Source organism: Notolepis coatsorum (assembly GCF_963971535.1).
Source record: "Notolepis coatsorum genome assembly, chromosome: 3".
Taxonomy (NCBI): Eukaryota; Metazoa; Chordata; class Actinopteri; order Aulopiformes; family Paralepididae; genus Notolepis; species Notolepis coatsorum.
The window spans coordinates 194,222,480-194,243,564 of NC_140167.1; the positions used below are offsets into that span (position 1 = coordinate 194,222,480).

Genomic DNA, 21,085 nt, shown 5'->3' on the forward strand with positions numbered 1-21,085 from the left:
GTAAACTTTCATTTTGGTAGTGGGGATTGTTTCTTTCACCCTAGTACAAACATAGTCCAGCACTGTTTCCGTGTAGACATTAATGTTATCTGTGTCGCGGAACACATTCCAGTCTGTGTAGTGAAACACTGACCGGAGCGTCTCCTCTGACGTCAAATCCCATTTCTGCACCTCTCGCGAGACTACAGGAGTACTTTTAATTCTCTGTTTGTACTTTGGTGAAAGAAAGATGGACGCGTGATCTGATTTACCAAAGCCACTATCAGAATGAGCCTTGTAGCCACCTTTAAATTGCGTGTAACAGTGATCTAGGATGTTACCGCCTCTGGTGTTGCAAGTCACATGCTGATAGAAGTCAGGCAATACCTTTCTCAGATTGGCGCTATTGAAATCTCCCAGCACTAAAATGGCGGCGTTAACATTCGCCACTTGTATTCTATTTACCTCGTTGTGGAGTCTGGAGAGCGCAACCCTGTTGCTGGCTTGCGGTGGAATATACACTCCGATCAGGACGATCGCCGTTAACTCCCTCGGGAGGAAGAAAGGACGACACTTGATGGTTATATATTCCAGTTCTGGGGAGCAGTGGTTGGATAATTCCTTCACGTTAGTTGGATCGCTCCAATTTTTGTTAAACATGAAGGCAATACCTCCTCCACGTTGTTTACCGGACTCTGCTGATGTCCGATCCTTGCGATGGATAAAGAAGTGATCTGCCGGTTGAATTGCGTGGTCTGGAACCTCCGGTGTGAGCCATGTTTCGGTGAAGCAGAGGACGTTGCAGTCCCTAACGTCTCTTTGATATTGAATCCTTGCTCGGATGTCATCCAGTTTATTGTCAATTGATTGTACATTGGCTAGCAATATACTGGGCAGTGGTGTACGGTGGCGTCTGGATCTCAGCCTGTTACGGATCCCAGCCCTCTTTCCTCGTCGTCTGGGTCCTCTTTTCCTGGGATCTAGGAACAAAGGATCTGGTCCTAATCTCCGGAGAATTTCTTCAGGCCATTGTTGCGGTTCGGAAAGCTGGTCCAGTGAGTAATCCAGTTGGTAAGTTTCCCGTAATCCAATGTCTATGAGTGACTGACGGTCATATACATTAAATGCACCAACAGTTGGTACAAACAAAACTCTAAAAACTATAAATATTAACAAAAGTAAACACAGTCTCGACGGAGCGCACAGACAGGCAGCCGTTCGTTGCGGCGCCATCTCTCAGGGCTCTTGGACCTAGCCATAGCTTTAATGTGTATGTAAACTGGTCTCTCCGGGCTCTTGGACCTAGCCACAGTGTGTATGTAAACTGGTCTCTCCGGGCTCTTGGACCTAGCCACAGCTTTCATGTGTATGTAAACTGGTCTCTCAGGGCTCTTGGACCTAGCCACAGTGTGTATGTAAACTGGTCTCTCAGGGCTCTTAGACCTAGCCATAGCTTTAATATGTATGTAAACTGGTCTCTCCGGGCTCTTGGACCTAGCCACAGCTTTAATGTGTATGTAAACTCATCTCTCAGGGCTCTTGGACCTAGCCACAGTGTGTATGTAAACTGGTCTCTCCGGGCTCTTGGACCTAGCCACAGCTTTCATGTGTATGTAAACTGGTCTCTCCGGGCTCTTGGACCTAGCCACAGTGTGTATGTAAACTGGTCTCTCCGGGCTCTTGGACCTAGCCACAGCTTGCATGTGTATGTAAACTGGTCTCTCAGGGCTCTTGGACCTAGCCACAGCTTTAATGTGTATGTAAACTGGTCTCTCAGGGCTCTTGGACCTAGCCACAGTGTGTATGTAAACTGGTCTCTCAGGGCTCTTAGACCTAGCCACAGCTTTAATGTGTATGTAAACTGGTCTCTCAGGGCTCTTGGATCTAGCCATAGCTTTAATGTGTATGTAAACTGGTCTCTCCGGGCTCTTGGACCTAGCCACAGCTTTAATGTGTATGTAAACTGGTCTCCCAGGGCTCTTGGATCTAGCCACAGCTTTAATGTGTATGTAAACTCATCTCTCAGGGCTCTTGGACCTAGCCACAGCTTTCATGTGTATGTAAACTGGTCTCTCCGGGCTCTTGGACCTAGCCACAGCTTTCATGTGTATGTAAACTGGTCTCTCAGGGCTCTTGGACCTAGCCACAGCTTTAATGTGTATGTAAACCCATCTCTCAGGGCTCTTGGACCTAGCCACAGTGTGTATGTAAACTGGTCTCTCCGGGCTCTTGGATCTAGCCATAGCTTTAATGTGTATGTAAACTGGTCTCTCCGGGCTCTTGGACCTAGCCACAGCTTTAATGTGTATGTAAACTGGTCTCCCAGGGCTCTTGGATCTAGCCACAGCTTTAATGTTTATGTAAACTCATCTCTCAGGGCTCTTGGATCTAGCCACAGCTTTAATGTGTATGTAAACTGGTCTCCCAGGGCTCTTGGATCTAGCCACAGCTTTAATATGTATGTAAACTCATCTCTCAGGGCTCTTGGATCTAGCCACAGTGTACTGCGAGAACCGTCTGAAGCGTCTGTGTCAGCACATCATCAAGAGAGGCATCACTGTGGAGAACGCCTTCTCTCTGCTCTCTGCAGCCTTGCACTACGATGCAGAGGTCAGTCCTCACTCTCCACGCTAAGTACACTGTCGTTTCACGCCCAAACTCAGCTGTGTGTAACGCAGACCACGCTAAACCATCCAAGGTGCGTTTGGATGCTGCGGCTGCTTTTCGCACTTCTTGGATGAAGTATCCAATGATGAAGTCAAGAGTTTGTCATTCAGGGCTGAATGATATGGACACAATATCAGCATGTGATCATGCATCGTAGTATGTTGTGAGAATACCTTTACCTAAGCAAACTGTACACATATCAATATTACAACTCTGTACATACAACATCTGATTAGCACTACACCCAGTAGTACTCATTTATATATTTGTATACCCAGTTTAATCACCTGTACATTGTATATTACTATTGCACTGTTACATTTGCACTCTGGTCGGATGCCAAACTTCTTTTCGTTGTACTGTACTTGTGCTGTATAATGACAATACATTTTAATCTAATCTAAAACTGCTATGTAAGTGTAGCATAATGACATTAGGTTATATGCTGTCTCCCATTGGATTTCCCAGAGATGACCAATCTCCTTGTATTATATGGACATTTCTGGATGTCTCAATTTCTCTCATTTAGATTAGATTAGATTCAAATGTATTGTCAGATGAACTCAGTGGTACACAGGTTGAAGAAACATGGCTTGGATTCAAAACCAAATTCACAGCAATACTCAACAACATGGCACCCATAAGAACCACCAGGGTTAAAATCGCGCTGAGCCATGGATGCACACTGAAATACTGGCCGCTATGAAAACCAGAGACAAAAAATGCTCTGAACTTCATAAAAGTCAGACAAAGCTTTCCAAAAGCTCAAACAGTGAACTCCAAGCCCACGTGGTTGAACTAAAAACTCAAAGAAACAGACTAAGAAATTACGTAAACACCATGATCAGAACCGCAAAAAGAAATTTCATCAACGACAAAACTGAGGAAAACAAAAACAAACCCTGCGAACTTTGGAAATTACTCAATAATCAACTAGGCTGCAGTAAAAAACTTAAAACCAGATTCTCAAACATAAACATAAAGACGGACAACACGCTCATCACAGACAAGCTGGATGTAGCCAATTACTTAAACATCTTCTTCACAAACATAGCCACAACACTGGTAAACAAACTACCCTCCCACTCAGGGCATTATGGGGTAGAACACATAGTAGCATACTACAAAAACCTAGGGGTCCACAAAGACGACTTCAAACTTGAAATGGTAACAACCGATGAGGTACTCAAAAAATTTAGCGCCCTCCAACCTAACAAGGCCACTGGCCATGACAACATCCCCTCCAAATTCCTCAGAGACGCAGCAGCCGCCATCACCCCAGTCATCACACACATAATAAACCTCTCTATAAAACAGGGGCACGTCCCCAAGGACTTCAAAATTGCGAGAGTGACCCCTCTGCACAAAAAGGGCAGCAAATTAGACCCAGGCAACTACCGCCCTGTTTCTATTCTTACCTCCATCTCGAAAGTCATGGATAAAATAGTCTATGAACAGGTCGAAAAGTACCTGGCGAAAAAAAAATCTAATCTACGAATTCCAATCTGGCTTCAGAACGTCCCACTCCACTGACACATGCCTCCTCTATTTGAACGACCACATCAAACAAGAGGTGGACGCGGGCAAATACTGCGGCATGGTCATGCTGGACCTACAAAAGGCCTTCGACACTGTCAATCACTCCATTCTGATGGACAAGCTAAAAGCAATTGGTTTTGATAGTTTATCAGTGAGCTGGATGCAATCCTACCTGGAGGGGAGAGAACAGATGGTAGAGGTAAACGGTACTCTATCCCCCCCCCCTCACAGTGAGCTGTGGTGTTCCACAAGGAAGCATACTAGGACCGCTACTCTTCCTAATTTATGCAAATGACATGTCGTCAGCCTGTGACTGCAACTTGTTCCTGTTTGCGGACGACTCAGCCCTGCTGGTCTCTGACAAGAACAAGTTGCAGGTTGAAAAAACCCTCAGCTCGGAACTAGGCAAAATCTGCATATGGCTCGCTGATAACAAACTATCATTACACATGGGCAAAACAGAGTCCATTCTCTTCGGTTCAAATAACAAACTCAGCAAGACCGACGGCTTCTCAGTTACAGTGGGTGACAATATTGTCACAAGGAAAGACGAAATTACCTACCTGGGTTCCATCCTAGAGGCAAATCTTTCCTGTGACAAAATGGCATCCAATGTAATAAAAAAAGTCAACCAACGAACTAGATTCTTGTACCGGATCTCCTCTCTGGTAAACAAGAATACCCTGAAGACTCTGGCAGGAGCACTCATTCAAGGGTACTATGACTATGCGTGCACCTCATGGTACCAAAGCACCTCAAAGGCGCTTAAAACAAAATTACAAACATCACAGAACAAACTGGTCAGACTACTACTTGACCTGAACCCCAGAACCCACCTCACCCCTGCCCACTTTGACAACCTAGGATGGCTTAGAGTAGACGACAGAGTACAGCAACTTGCAATGGGCCTGGTCTACAAGATACACTATACGACCGGGGTGCCCATGTACATGTCAAAATACTTCCCAAAGGTCAGTGAATACCACAACCACTACACCAGAGGAAGCTCAACAAATCATGTTAAACCCAGATTCGGCTCAAACAAGGGACTAAACACGTTTCGCAATTATGCCACAACAATGTGGAATGCCCTACCCAAAGCTGTAAAGGAATGTGAATCCCTGCCCACATTCAAAACCGCTCTTAAAGAGCACCTACGGGAGGCTGCAATTCGAAACTGGCCACCGTAAATGCCCAAAACCCCCACCACCTCCTAATAGACAGTCTCCTCCCCACCGCATGTATATATTCCCTCCCCGCCGTATGTATATTTCTCTCCCACCCACCCACCCCCTCCTAATGTACAGTCCCCTCCCCATCATATGTATATACTCTGTCAGGATCTAGGGGTAACAGTACTGTATATTTGAATACCGTTTATGTCACAAATGTATCAGTACTAAATACCTATATGTCCCTATGCCATAAATGTCATGTATGTTGTGTATGTCATAAATGTCTATATGAATTGAAAATGGGGGACCCTGATGGAAACAAGACAAACGTCTTTCTCAGGTCTGCATCCCCTTAACAATTGTATGTATTGAGCCGTACTGTATTGTACCCATTCTGCAATCTGTTAAATAAAGTTTTCATTCATTCATTCATTCATTCATTCATTCATTCAGTCATTATACAGCACAAGTACAGTACAACGAAAAGAAGTTTGGCATCCGACCAGAGTGCAAATGTAACAGTATTGTTTCCCCTGAAAAAAATGCATGTGCTGCACCCACGCTGCCGGAATCCATATTTGTGCGTGCGCACGTGCCGCCGGAATCCATATTAGCGCACGCTGCCTGAGAAATAACTTAAAACTACCTTAGAATTGTTCAAGAGGTTATTCATGTTCATGTTCATGGAGTCATGTGTGTGTGAATTTGCTAGGATGTTTTTGGTGTGTCCGCTGACACTAGAAGTGCTCTGGAGGCCCAGGTAGCTGCATATTTGTACACTGCAAAAAATGTAATCTTATCAAGTGAAAATATCTTGTATTTGGTACAATAAGTCCAATATTGAGTAGAATTATCTTGAATTATCTTATTCCACTGGCAGATCATTTAGCTTATTTTTTTCTTGATTTTTGTCTTGTTTTAAGAAAATGTTAATCTTGTTTTCTTAAAACAAGATTAAATTGACCAAAATCAGGGGGAAAAAAGCTAAATTATCTGCCAGTGGGATAAGATAATTCAAGATAATTCTACTCGATATTGGACTTATTGTACCAAATACAAGATATTTTCACTTGATAAGATAACATTTTTGTGCAGTGTAGTTGTAATCAGGGTAAATGTCAAGATTAATGACATGCCTCAAAACTTAAGAAAATGTACACTATTTGTAATGAACATAGATATAGATGATTTAATATATAATATACATAGAAAACATAGACATAGATACATAGAGGCGGCTGGGTGGCGCAGCGGACATTGCGCTCGTCACCAACGCAAGAGACACCGGGTTCGACTCCGGCTGTCGGCGTTGCCTCCGGCTTGCGCCAGCCGTCATACTAACTCAATTGGCAGAGTTAGCGGGCGGAAGTCGATGGGTGGTAATCTGGACGTTGTGGACAGCGACTCCTACAGGTCGGTTGCAGGAAATGGCGGGGGTAGTGTGAGCCTCCCACACGTTACACCTCGCCAATGAGAGTCCGCGCTGGCAGGTGAAAAGATGTGACAGGCTGCCTCCTCGTGTATCGGAGGGGACACGTGATGCAAGGCTTCTATCCTCCCTACAACCGGCCAGTGGGGGGCATATGTGAGCAACGTTCAAGACAGGGGAGGGGAGAATTGGCACAGTGGAATTGGGATGGGAGAAAAATAGAAAAAGAGGAGAAAAAAAAGTGGATAAAAAAAAAAGACAGATACTGTACATAGAACATACTAACTGTCTAACAACAATAAGTGGGGTGAGATTTGTGGCAAGTCAAATAACAAATCTGATTACAAATTACTAGGGCTGACCACGACTAGTCGAATAGTCGACAAATCAATCGAAAGGAGCCGTAGTCGACTGCCAACCTCTTAGTCGAATGCACAGGGGGGAAAAAATATATACGCTAATGGTGCGCATACCAGCGAGGCTAAAGGGGTCCCCACACGGCGAGCGATTTTAGCCAGGCGAGCGATTTTTTTAGCGAGCCGACCGGCAGAATTGGATCGCCTCCATTGTTATGAATGAGAGAACCCACACGGCAGGAGATATTTCTGTCGCCTCGCTAAATATCACGGCACAAGGACAATGAGGAAATAACATGACTTCTACAGTAGAAGTACTGCAGAAGTTCTACTGGTGTATCATTTGTACACCTTTAATGTATCAATACATTCATTGATCAATCTACGTATTATTACCATGCTACATAAGGTTATGTTCATTATTATTAACGGTAACAATTTAAATAAATAACGTTAGTTTGAGAAGCTATAGTGGCCGGCGGCCGCTTGTCATTACTAATAAATGAACAATGCCCCACGATGCACCTACTAGTGTTTTAATACTCGGGTAACAAAATAAGTTGTGGATGTTGACAGAGTTTAATGTCCAGGCTGCAGCTGATGTAGTTTGTAAGGTTTATTGTCCAAAGAAAATTATGGTTGAGAATAAAACAGTTTGCGTCTTCCGTGAAAAAAAAACACTTTCAGCAGCTGCATAACAATACTTGTCCAATCGGTGGTAGTGAACGTATCGTAGCGATCAGGCATGCAGTAATGTCAGGAAGAAGGAGGAGAGGTTGTAATCGTATATGGTGGTTTAATTCCAGCTCAATATGGGTTTTACAGGTTAATACTCTCTCGTAACGCACAACACAGCTACCTGCTAATTATATATACGCTCGCTTCACGACAAACTAACGTCCGGTCCCGGCCGGCGGTCCGTCCTCCTATATCTCCCGGGGGGAAACACCCCCAGCTAAACAGAGCGACACATAGCTTATGCATCTCATTATACCTGAGAACGGTCGCCTCTGGTGTGGGGGGCTAAGCGATTATCATTGAGCGACAGGTGATCACATCGCCAGGCGACCGCCGTGTGCAGACCACTTAACTGCCTAAGAAAACGGGCACAGAGGCGGTGAAAGAGGATTTCACCGATCTAATGAACACACTAGACTAGACAAATATCAAGATGTATCCATCAGTGGACCAATTGCATGCTTTCACAGAGGACAAGAATGAATGAATGAATGAATGAAAACTTTATTAACAGATTGCAGAATGGGTACAGTGCAGTACAGCTCAATACATACAATTGTTAAGGGGATGCAGACCAGAGAAAGACTTTCGTCTTGTTTACACCAGGGTCCCCCATTTCCAATTCATCGTAAAAGAAGCCTTCAGTCGACTCCTTCAGACGTTAAGCACCCCCCACAGCCCAAATGGAATGATATATATAAAAAATTATAATAATAATAATTAAAAAAAATGTATACATTTTTTATTCAGGGGGTAGTCTAGTTCATAGCAGCGGCGGTCCTGATTCCATATAAGGGAAACACTGAGTAAAATCCAATAGTAATATACAATGTACAGGTGATCAGATGCATGTACAGAGTTGTAATATGTACAGTGATACAAGTGTAAAGACAATATGGTAGTAGTCATACTGGCCAGCAGTGTAACTAGTAAGAGTAGGTGTGGGATATGTACAGATATATTATCTACAGATATGCAAAAGGATTATATGCAGGTATGTACAGACGGATTCATATATATATATATATATATATGGTATATACAGCATTATTGTACATGCTATCATACAGAGCTATATGGGTTATATGTAGGTCTATAAGTAGGTACTATATAGAAGGATTATATGCAGGTATATTCAGACAGATATGGATATATATATAATATATATGCGGTAAATATATATATGTATGCACTGCAGTATATACAGCACTGTTGTACATGCCATCATACAGGGTAGACTAGTTTGAGGTGGGTAGTTAAGATTATTATGAATTACAGTGTATTATGTGTATTATTTTTTTTTATCTTTCAAAATGCCCATATTGCAGTCTTTGAGTCATTAATCCTGCGATACCAATATGATGTAGACGTATCGTTCACTGCTGTGTCGTCTGCTATGGAACCGTACTTCCAGCAAAACACAAGGGGAGCTTTCTTTCCTCACCCGGCTGTTTCCCTTCCTCAGGACCTGGAGGAGTTCTGCTTCAACTTCTGTGTGAACCACCTTACAGAAGTGACCCAGACCGCTGCCTTCCGGCAGCTCGACGGCGACATGCTCAAAAACTTCATCTGTCGAGCGAGCCGCTGCGGTGCCTTCAGGAACTGACCCCAGCCCAAGAAGACATGCAGGGGGCCAGACGGACACCACGCCGTCGGAGAACCAGGAAGCATCTGTCGCGTGGAAGCCAGCTCCTCCGTTCCCATTCCTTACCTGGCACCGGGGGGAGAGTATCGTAGAGATGAACCAAAACATGTTTATTTTCTTAACCTCACCATTTAGTCTTAGACCAGAGGTAAGCTAAACTCTAAGTAGCATTACACCGGCTCTTAACGGTATCATTTAAGCCGTTGTCTTTGCCCAAGTGCCTTACATATGATTCAGTTGAAAGATGAATTTAGTGGCTGTGGCCACACTCTGCGAGGTATAACCTTTCTAAAACAGGTCTGTGGGCTTATTTCTCTGTACGAAAGATCCTCGCCTCTCTTTAACATCATCCATGTATGAATCACAACAAAACGCTCTATATGATCTCTTTAGCACTATTTCGGCCCTGCTTTTGGGACTTTGGCTTTTCTACATATTGCTACAAGGTTATGATCGCTGAACCCTATAGGTACAGATACTGCCTTTGACCATAGTTCCCTTGCGTTATTGTATATGTGATCGATGCATTTGGATGATGTTACTCCAGACCTATTGGTAAAAACCCTGGTTGGTTGATTGATCACCTGTTCTAAGTTACATGCCTTTGTTACTGCCATTAATAAAATGTTCAATGAGCAGTCTAATGAAAGATTTTTACGATATTTATGTCACCCACAAAGTATATCTCCCTGTTTTCATCACATGCCTTCTCAATAATTTCACACATCTTATCTAGGTAATTACAATCAGAGCTTGTGGTCTATAGCAGGGGTTCCCAAAGTTTTCAGGCCGCGACCCCCGAAATAACGGTGTCGGAGGTAAACATTATACAAATGTTTACATTTCTTTTTTTATAAATGGAAATGTGTTGCTTGAAACATGCAAACGTTCAAACACACACACACTAATAAGCATTGGAGGCTTTTAACCAGGGCCGGACTGGGGAAATCATTCAGACCAGGAAATATAGTGCGAAATATAGCCCCAGTCAGGCCACTTTTTAAGCGGGGGGTCTGGGGGTCTTCCACCAAGAAATTCTTTGTTACAAATACTTCATTTCCTGCATTCTGGTGCAGGCATTTTTTTATTTGTACCCTTTAAATGCCAGTGTTTGTGATGGCATCACAAATTATTGTTAAAAAACAGGCTAGCATATATGATTAGCAACAATGGATTTTCTGTTTTTTTGTAATGTCAGATTGAAAATAATACAATATTTTATTCAACTTCAGCCCTGATCATAACACCACATATTCATTTTATAATTCTAACCCTTTAAATGCCAGTGTGTGTGATGGCATATATTTGCAATGTATCAAATGCAAAGTAGATTTTTCTGGGGGGGATTATTACAGGCTAGCATGTGTGTCAATGATTAGCAACAACACTGATTTTGATGGATTTTTAGTTTTTTGTAAGGGTCCCGCCTCCACAAATCACATGCGGCTCCCTTTGTGTGTGTGTGTGTGTGTGAGCAAGAGAGAGAGAGAGATAGTTCTCCAACTTGTGTGAGTTGCAGTGATCTTCTAGTTGTTCCCCACCTAGGTTATCTAACTATTGCGCCGCTGCAACTAGAAACACTGGCCTGGCCTGCTTCTAAGTTCAGTGGCCTGACTGCCTCTATACTTTCAACAACAAATGTGTTTCCGCGTCTCTGATTGGCCACGCGCGTTTCTGGTCATGTGACATGTGCGCCAATCGTGGGACCGCAAGTTTCTACACTGGTTAAGCTTAGGTGCTCTTTCGAAGTTGGTTAAGGTTAGAGTTTGTCTTAGAGCATGGCGATAGAATGCCTGCCCTGATTCCAAACTCTAACCTTAACCAACTGCGAAAGAGTCGCCTAAGCTTAACCAGTGATAAACTAGGTGAGTTTCAGAGACGGCCAGAATATTAATATGATTTGATATCAACATATCCTTAACATCTTGAAGCAGATGTTCAAGTGGGATATTTTTAGCCCTTTCTTAGGTAATTGGTGGCCGGGGGATGTGGGGAGGGTTGCAGAGGATGAGTCTGTCGTACTTGATGAAAGCAATGTTTCCTTTGCTCCTTTTGGCCTTCATGGCAGGGCTGAGTTCCCTTCTCTTCCGTCGTACCGCTTCAGTATAGTCCTTTCAGTTTGTGTAGTTTCTCCATCACAGCAATCTTGTCCTTGAATCGTAGGAACTTCACAATTATCTGCCTAGGCTTGTCTCCATTTCCCATTCAATGTGCCCTCTCCACCTCGATCCTCCTCTCGTCCATCTCTAGTTTTACAGCAAGCAGGGGGGGGGGGGGGGGGGGCTCGATCATTCGGTGAGTAGGGATTAGATGGAGTTAAAGCATGTCAGGAGTGGGTCTTTTTTTGGAACGTACGTAGATTACCTCTGGACTACTAACTACTACAGAAAAACTTGAGTAACAAGTTTTTCTACAACTCAAGTTCAGACCTATGTTACTCTATTAAGTTAGCACTAAAAGTGAATATTTTTTCTGGAATCAGAAACTTCAGAATGTCATCTTTCAAAAGAGACCAGGCTCATGCATGTGCTATAAGTATTAAAGTATAATAAAGTATAGTATTTTGGTTTGCAAAAAAAGTATGCAGTCCAAGTTCAAGTTAAAAGATTGCCACTTTTCTGCCCGCTTGATAAGAGGTTAAAGATAAAAAAATATTTAGCTATATTGAAGCATCATGAATTGTATAGTCCTCACACACTGAGAAACAAGGCAAATGACAGAATTAGAATTCCTTTATTAAAAAAACAAGTCAAGACAAGTCACAAACCTGTGACATTAACATTTATTGTACAATATAGCATCTCCAATGACAAAACACTTCCATGACGAGACATAATGAATAAACAATATCTACACAATCCCATCCCGCCACGGGAAATAAGTTAGCTCTATAATACATTGATCTCTTGATTATTCACATTAGAGGACATTTAAAAGTGTACTATACTGTACATAGGTCACAAAGAAGAACTAATTGAGTCCATTAGAGACCCAGAAGACAAAGGTCACACTGGATGGCATGACGTCTTCACAGCTGGTGGAAGAACACATACGTGAATGACAGGGGTTAATGGGTTAATGAGACGGAAAGACCCGGTACAGAAAAGGGACAAAAAGAGGGAGGGGTCAGAGTTAAGTCCTTTTTTCCCCCCTTTAATTTTGTTTCAAATAAACATTCAGGGAAAACAGTAACACGGTGGACTGGACGCAGGTGATTGTTAACTCTTGGAGCAACATTCTTGGAACGTGAAACGATTCATATGTATAGATTTCATCCAATCTCTATTTACAATAATGTTAAGAGTCACAAATCCCTTGCTTTCAGATTAGAAAAAGATATGGGTCGCAGACCTGACACACGGACCTGTGACGACACGTAGCAGTCATGTGATTATGAGAATGCAAATAGATGTGCCGACTTCGATCAGTCCCGCTGGCCCGCGCATACACCCGTTAGTCACACGGACTGCACACCCCTGTTCTAAGTCAAATGAACGGTGACGGCAGAAGCGGCTCAGTATCGGAGCTTGGGAGGAGATGTGCTGTGGTAGTCTCAATGTTACTTCTTGACCACACAAGTTCCGTACAATTAAACCTCCAACTCTTGTACAGTATCATGGTCCACAAGGGGCAGTAAACAGCATCTTCTATGAGTGCAGGAGGTGGAGAGGATACTAAATCCGTTTTATGTCAACAAAAAATATGTTTTTATCTTTTGCTTAACAATTTTGGCAATAGTGTCACTCTAATGCTGCTGGTCTTTATAATGCCCCCGGTATTGTGGGTTTAGAGAGTAGAAGCAAAGTACCTTGCGAGGCAGCTGATTCGCGAGATCTGTAACAAGCCATTTGGTGCATGAGGTTAGCAAAGACCATGCTATATTCAACATTCATCTCTGTAAATCTGATTATACTCCATGTGTTTGCTCACCTCATGTCAGACATTCTCTTCTGACTGCAGCTGTGTAATGATACACTCCGCTACACTTTGATGGGTGAAGAGGGCCACGTGAGTGCAAAGGTCAGACCTGAACCCCCGCCCTGTATACCTTGTGTCAAAATGACCTCACTTGTTTGCATTTTCATTAGATAATGTCTTGTTACTATAAATAAAAAGATAATTTATATAAGATAATAAAAGAAGACAATGTAGAGCTTTAGCAGTTTTTGGCAATTGCACTGTATTGTCGCCTGCTCCTTGGGAACCTGGCTGGCATAAACCCCCCTCCCTCACCATTCTCCCAGGACTCTGGGCCATCCCGCTTGGTCTCATCTTTGCCAGAGAGACGTTGCATCGGCTGGGATTCTCTTTTCTTACAGTTATGGTAATAATGGGAGTGACTGCTGATGGGGCTTCTGGGGCAGCTGCTGGCCTGAGGACAGCAGACACGACTCCCTGGCTCCATTATGGCCCAGGTCAGCGCTGGAGCCCAGGCAGGAGAGGGAGTTCAAGGCTTGATGTCCGAGAAGCTGGTGTAGGTCTCACTGCAGCTGGACGACGCACTGAGGTTCCCAGAGCCACTGCCCTCTGTTGTAATGCAAACACACATATACAATGTCACAAACAATGTTTCACACAATGTCAGAGGCAATACATGCACAATATCACACACACAATGTCAGAGGCAATGCATACACACACACTGACAGAGGCAATACATAATACTGTAAAAGATTAGCGTTTCATTCCAAAATGCTAAATTTTGCAGCGGAAATAGTCGATTGATGATCATTTCTCACTTTTCCCAAAAATACAAATAAACTCTTGTTACCTAAATGTTTTACTCACCAGGAATTTAAAATGACCATCGAGTACTATAATCCCAACAAATATTGTATAAAAGTTAAACATTTTAAATAGTCTGGATGTTCAGTTTTGGAATTGAAACGCTTCCTTTTGAAACTCTTAACTCATTCAGCGCCGGAGCTATATGCCCGATATAGGTCTAGATGGCCACCACTTTAATCAATGGGAGGAGTGGGAGATTTGCGAGTGCTTAAAATATATCGTATTTTTGTTTGTTTGTGTGTTAATTCTTTTGTTTTTTGTATTGGTTTAAAAATAAAAAATAAAAAAAACACATTGGGACAGGGGGGGGGGGGTTCCTCCAGTTCATCTATGCCATCATCCACACCATAAGCAAGCAAAAACAAAAAAGAAAGCAAACCAAGACAGGCACTGTACAGTATTGCACATGCCTCGAGCCCATTCACATGTAGACAAATTTTTTTCTTTCTATCATAGGTCTGTCCATACAATGGGGCATTGGGCCTTTAGAAGGATCCGGGAAATTTCAGCAGGAAAATAGTCTAATAGTGGGGCCCACACCTCCTGAAAGGAAGCGTTGTTGCTTCTATGCATTGCACAGAGTCTTTCATGGGGTAGCACACCGAAGATCTCTCTATACCACATTTGTATAGATGGAGGCTTATCCTTAATCCAGTTTATCAGAATGCATTTCCGGGCTGAAAGTAGAAGTTTATCAAATAGTTTGAATTGTAAGGGTGTCAAATGAATTTCCTTTGACGTAGTGATGTGCCCAAACGGATAATTTCAGTGAGTGAGCGATTCGATTCACGCTCACGGCAATGAACCGATTCACTGATTCGACTCACGGTGCACGGTTCAGTGGCGCTTCCGGATCCTGCAGCGAGCCAAACGATTTTTTTTTTGCCGATGTTATACATACAATTATACATACAATTGTTAAGGGGATGCAGACCAGAGAAAGACTTTCGTCTTGTTTACATCAGGGTCCCCCTGTTTACATCAGTAATCATCGGTAACATTTACAATTGATTTCAAGGTCCTCCTCCTTATATACAAAGTATAAACATTGCGATCATCTACTATTGAAGGTTCCAAGCCACAGTCTAAAGAAAATCAGGGATGCAGCCTTTGCTAACTATGCACCAAAGTTATGGAACACACTACCTATGGACATTAGGGAAGCTAGATCTCTTAATATTTTCAGAAATAAGCTAAAAACGTACCTCTTCACCATAGCCTTCTAATACACCCCGCTGTTGATTGTACTGTAGCACTATTTTACTCTGGCCATTCTATTGCATAATTTTACTATCTATTCTACTATTCTATTATTGCACTGTATTATTGGTGTGCAAACCAGTCAACGTACAAAAAAGAGCCTGTTGGAGGATTTCAACAAGATAAATGAGACAACATTGCAAAATATTTCACTATAATATTGCATCTCGTTACGTTAGTCATAGCCTATTCTTCATAGGCTACTGTTGTTTAACAAAAGACACTCATTAGCGCCACTCGACTCCTATACAACCAAATAAGTAGTATGCTATTCATTCAGTTGTCTGTGTCAATGTCTGTCAATAGGTAGTACTACTATTCATTCAGTTTCTCATAGAAACGTGTCAGACTCTAGTTGAGCCCCCGATCGACGATATCCGTTGAGTTCATTGTGTGCGTCTGTGTGCGTGCCGGGGGGGGGGCGTGAACCGACTCATTGCCAGACGTGAGCGTTTCGACTCACGCTCACGGCAATGAATCGGCTCTTATGAACGAGTCGCTCATGACCGACCCATCACTACTTTGACGGGAGTCCCAGTAAGAAAGCTCCTTCTTTATTTTCACCTTGAAAATGTTGCTTAAAATATATCTTAAATTATGGCTTATGGGTCTAATACACTCGTCGATTGTCAGTGAGTTGCTTGCAGTCAACATGTACAAAACGGATAGTTTTTTTCATCGGTACATTTCCGTTTTATACCGTTTTTAATACGAGTATAGTTTTTGTGATTTCTCGTAATTCCAGAGAAAGACGCGATAATAGCCCTTTAGTGGAATACACAAAACACAGAATTTTTCGGCTGATTATCGAATCTTCCTGAAATCAACGCTAGATCATAATTATTATCCTTCCTCGTGCACGCATGCAATGTTGTTTAGACCGGCGCGCCGCTCCCCCCCCTCCTCCCACCCAATGGAAAACAGCCACACATACACACACAGATACAGCGTAGATCGGGTAGAAATACAGCCAGCCTCGCAGATCTATAGGTGAAATCAGGTTACCTCGCCTGATTATTTAAACCACGCCTGCACGGCTTGGATCGTCCCAGAAAAAAAAATGATACCAGCCGGAAGGTGTAGGGGGCAGTATTTGCCTTTTTGCGAGCTCAGACCCATTCCCAACGATAACATCAGGCTGGATGGATGAAAATGAATAGATATCGCTAATAAAAGAAATAACGATTAAAACCCGACTATACTCGTGATTGGCGCTCAATCGATGGAGTTAACCCGACTATCATCGGGTCTGGCGTCCAATGAGTTAACAATCAGCAAAGTTGTTTTTTTGTACCTGAGCTGGTGAGAGACTGACGGGACTTGGACTCTCCGATCAGCGTGACCAGATTGGCCGTGGCCACCCAGCCCTCCTTGCTCGTCTTCAGGTTACGCACAAACCTGCGGTAACGCCACAAACCACACGCATCTCTCGTCATGAAAATAGGAAGGTGCTGTGCACATGTTTACTATTACTATCTTATTATCACCAGTAGACTAGAGGTGCTGTGCACATGTTATTAATACCATTACTATCTGATTATCACCAGTAGACTAGAGGTGCAGTGCATGTGTCAATAATACCATTACTATCTGATTATCACCAGTAGACTAGAGGTGCATGCGTCAATAATATTATTATCACAGGAAGACTAGAGTCTCACCACTGTCCATCATCCCCCTCCTTAACCAGTTGCACCATGTCTCCACTCTTGACGGATAGCTCCTGGGCTCCGGCCCCCTCATAGTCCGCCACTACTGTGTACTTCCCACGACACTGTTGCACCACACGGTCAAGGTTGGGGAAACAGAAATGAATGGGATAACACGCTGTATATTAGCATTTTGACCATTGTTAAAAAAAATCTGTTTTCAGCCATTTCTTTAGTCAAATGGTCTAAATTCAGTTTCAGAGGTTTGTCACGCCTCACCAGGGTCACTCCTGGGACATGCGCACACACACACACACACAGAGCCAGCTCACCAGCTTCTGGCCCCCGTCATCCTCGGGGTCAGAGTTGAGAGGATCCTCAGCACTGGAATAGCCATCGTTCTCCCCCGAGGCGTCCAGGGACAGAGACGTCTTGCCCCAGCCTGGTGGGGAGGAAAGACGTGCGTGGCGTTAGCGCTCGTCTTCAACCACTCGTCTCAAACATGCACACATGTCAGAGAAACAGGGGAGGGAGAGTGAGGAGTGAGAGGAGGCACTGTAGCCCCCAGTGTATCAGAGGACAAGAACAGATCCATAGAACCAACTAGTAGGAACGGCTCCATAACCACTACCAAACAACGGTGTCTGGATGCAATGGATTAGGAAGCATGCAACTCAATACTTTCTACCTCTTAGTCCTTGGTGCAGTATGGTGTTATGGTACTAGTGTGCATTTCCTTACTGTAATGATGCATTATTTTCAATAGGGCTCGGGAAGTGAGTTGGAAGTCAGACAGTTGCTACGTGTGCCATCTTTGGTGGATCACTTGTATTCATTTGTACAGAGAAATCACACAAAAACTGAGGATTGGATGGAGAAAAAGATAGTTTGAGGCGTCTCCCAGGATGGTCATGACATCTTCTGTGGCAGCCTCCAAGCCATCTTTTAAACCAGAAATCCGCCTGTCAACACACAGTCAACTAAAGGGAACCACTGCAAATAGCCCTCTCACGGGTGACGCATTTTCCAGCTGCTCCCTAGTGTCTAGGATCTTCCGCAGATATTAGGAAAATGAACGGACTATTATCTTAGTCTGTGGTTCATGCAGCTGTGGTCTTGTGAACAAAGCATTTCTCTCTCCGATAAGGTAGGGGATTTGCTAAGCTAGCCTAGCATTAGCATTAGCTTAGCATTGCAGATCAGGTCACCCGGAGTCACCAGCATTAGCAAATTTGGCTTTTAAAAATGGGAACATTAACAAAACATAAAATCCTTTGGTGAAATGCAATTTTCCCCATTAACCCCACGTGCAATATCAAGGACAAAATGACTGGTAAACGGGAGAGGAAGAGCTCTATGGCAGCGTGCCCCAGAACTGTGACGTCAGCTTCCCAAGCCCTATACAAGTGTCTTTCACTCTAAAGAGGTGCGTGTGGGGGAGGGGCAGTGGAGAAGTTCAGGATCATATCAAGTCTTAAGTTGAAAACAGTGGAGCCCGACACCTGGACAGTGTGAATCATTTGGAGACACTGTACCTCTCTTTTTGACCAGTAACAGACTAGAGGCACTGAGCCACCTGACCTTCCCCAGGTAGAGGTGAGGATGTCCTGCATCTGAAGAACAACACAACCAGTCACTCACCCCTCAGTACTGACCACATCTATAGGAAAGATGTGTCATATAAAACATCTATAGGAAAGATGTGTCATATAAAACATCTATAGGAAAGATGTGTCATATAAAACATCTATAGGAAAGATGTGTCATATAAAACATCTACAGGAAAGATGTGTCACATGTAAAACATCTACAGGAAATAAGATATTTTTCCTAGCATAGAAGAGCCATCAGCTACCAAACGCAAAGAGACCACGGCTGCCATCCATCAGCTGAGAGGTTCCAAGATCCTCAGCAACTGCTACTAGATGATGGAGGCTGCATTTCAAACCAGTCAGTTTAATCAGCCAGTGGATCTGATGAACAACCTTCATCAAAACCCTTGTGACTACCCACCCAGAGAGAGGAGAGAGTGATTACCCATAGTGACTACCCACCCAGAGAGAGAGGAGAGAGTGATTACCCATAGTGACTACCCACCCAGAGAGAGAGGAGAGAGTGATTACCCATAGTGACTACCCACCCAGAGAGAGAGGAGAGAGTGATTACCCATAGTGACTACCCACCCAGAGAGAGAGGAGTGAGAGTGATTACCCATAGTGACTACCCACCCTCTAAGAGAAAGAGAGAGAGATTACCCATAGTGACTACCCACCCAGAGAGAGGAGAGAGTGATTACCCATAGTGACTACCCACCCAGAGAGAGGAGAGTGTGATTAACCATAGTGACTACCCACCCAGAGAGAAGAGTGTGATTACCCATAGTGACTACCCACCCAGAGAGAGGAGAGTGTGATTAACCATAGTGACTACTGACTACCCACCCAGAGAGAAGAGTGTGATTACCCATAGTGACTACCCACCCAGAGAGAGAGGAGCGAGAGTGATTACCCATAGTGACTACCCACCCAGAGAGAGGAGAGAGTGATTACCCATAGTGACTACCCACCCAGAGAGAGGAGTGAGTGTGATTACCCATAGTGACTACCCACCCAGAGAGGAGAGAGTGATTACCCATAGTGACTACCCACCCAGAGAGAGAGGAGTGAGTGTGATTACCCATAGTGACTACCCACCCAGAGAGAGGAGTGAGTGTGATTACCCATAGTGACTACCCACCCAGAGAGAGGAGAGAGTGATTACCCATAGTGACTACCCACCCAGAGAGGAGAGAGTGATTACCCATAGTGACTACCCACCCAGAGAGGAGAGAGTGATTACCCATAGTGACTACCCACCCAGAGAGAGGAGAGAGTGATTACCCATAGTGACTACCCACCCAGAGAGGAGAGAGTGATTACCCATAGTGACTACCCACCCAGAGAGAGGAGAGAGTGATTACCCATAGTGACTACCCACCCAGAGAGAGGAGAGAGTGATTACCAATAGTGACCACCCACCCAGAGAGAGGAGAGAGTGATTACCCATAGTGACTACCCACCCAGAGAGAGGAGCGAGAGTGATTACCCATAGTGACTACCCACCCAGAGAGAGGAGCGAGAGTGATTACCCATAGTGACTACCCACCCAGAGAGAGGAGAGAGTGATTACCCATAGTGACTACCCACCCAGAGAGAGACTAGAGTGATTACCCATAGTGACTACCCACCCAGAGAGAGGAGAGAGTGATTACCCATAGTGACTACCCACCCAGAGAGAGGAGAGAGTGATTACCCATAGTGACTACCCACCCAGAGAGAGGAGCGAGAGTGATTACCCATAGTGACTACCCACCCAGAGAGAGGAGTGATTACCCATAGTGACTACCCACCCAGAGAGAGAGGAGCGAGAGTAATTACCCATAGTGACTACCCACCCAGAGAGAGAGGAGATAGTGATTACCCATAGTGACTACCCACCCAGAGAGAGGAGCGAGAGTGATTACCCATAGTGACTACCCACCCAGAGAGAGGAGAGAGTGATTACCCATAGTGACTACCCACCCTCTAAGAGAGAGAGAGAGGCTGTACAGCAGAATAGAGTGCCTACCTTTGAAGCCAAAGGGTGTAGGATCACTCTTTATCTCGTGGCGTTTGGTCTTGTGATTGGGGCTTGTGGGAGATCCTATCGGCAAGCAAGGGAGAGAGGAAGGAAGGGAGACAAGAGGAAAAGATATGTTAAGAAGGCCTCGGAATGTTCATATTAGGATGGTAATAACCAACTTTGGAACTGTGTTGACGAGAAGAGGAAGGAAAAAACAACTGGGGAAGCTAATTCTATCTCGACCAAAAACATACTAGAAC

At 43.9% G+C, this 21,085-nt stretch overlaps 2 protein-coding genes across 2 annotated transcripts in view; one reads left to right on the top strand and one right to left on the bottom strand.

Annotated features, from left to right (window-relative positions):
- The window catches only part of LOC311224426 (RCC1 and BTB domain-containing protein 1-like), a gene marked incomplete at its 3' end in the record, with an annotated part of 66,618 nt that extends 57,129 nt beyond the window's left edge, over positions 1-9,489 (top strand). Inside the window, exons 11-12 of the mRNA XM_084309409.1 lie at positions 2,459-2,589; positions 9,349-9,489. Of these exons, the coding sequence (XP_084165535.1) occupies positions 2,459-2,589; positions 9,349-9,489 (272 nt within the window). The remainder of the gene's footprint in view (positions 1-2,458; positions 2,590-9,348) is intronic.
- A 2,915-nt stretch (positions 9,490-12,404) lies between these two features.
- The window catches only part of mcf2lb (mcf.2 cell line derived transforming sequence-like b), a 145,757-nt gene continuing 137,076 nt past the window's right edge, over positions 12,405-21,085 (bottom strand). Inside the window, exons 28-32 of the mRNA XM_084309802.1 lie at positions 20,832-20,906; positions 17,558-17,667; positions 17,238-17,350; positions 16,871-16,974; positions 12,405-14,055 (exon numbers count right to left, since the gene is read on the bottom strand). Coding sequence (XP_084165928.1) covers positions 13,976-14,055; positions 16,871-16,974; positions 17,238-17,350; positions 17,558-17,667; positions 20,832-20,906 — 482 coding nt within the window. The 3' untranslated portion in view covers positions 12,405-13,975. The remainder of the gene's footprint in view (positions 14,056-16,870; positions 16,975-17,237; positions 17,351-17,557; positions 17,668-20,831; positions 20,907-21,085) is intronic.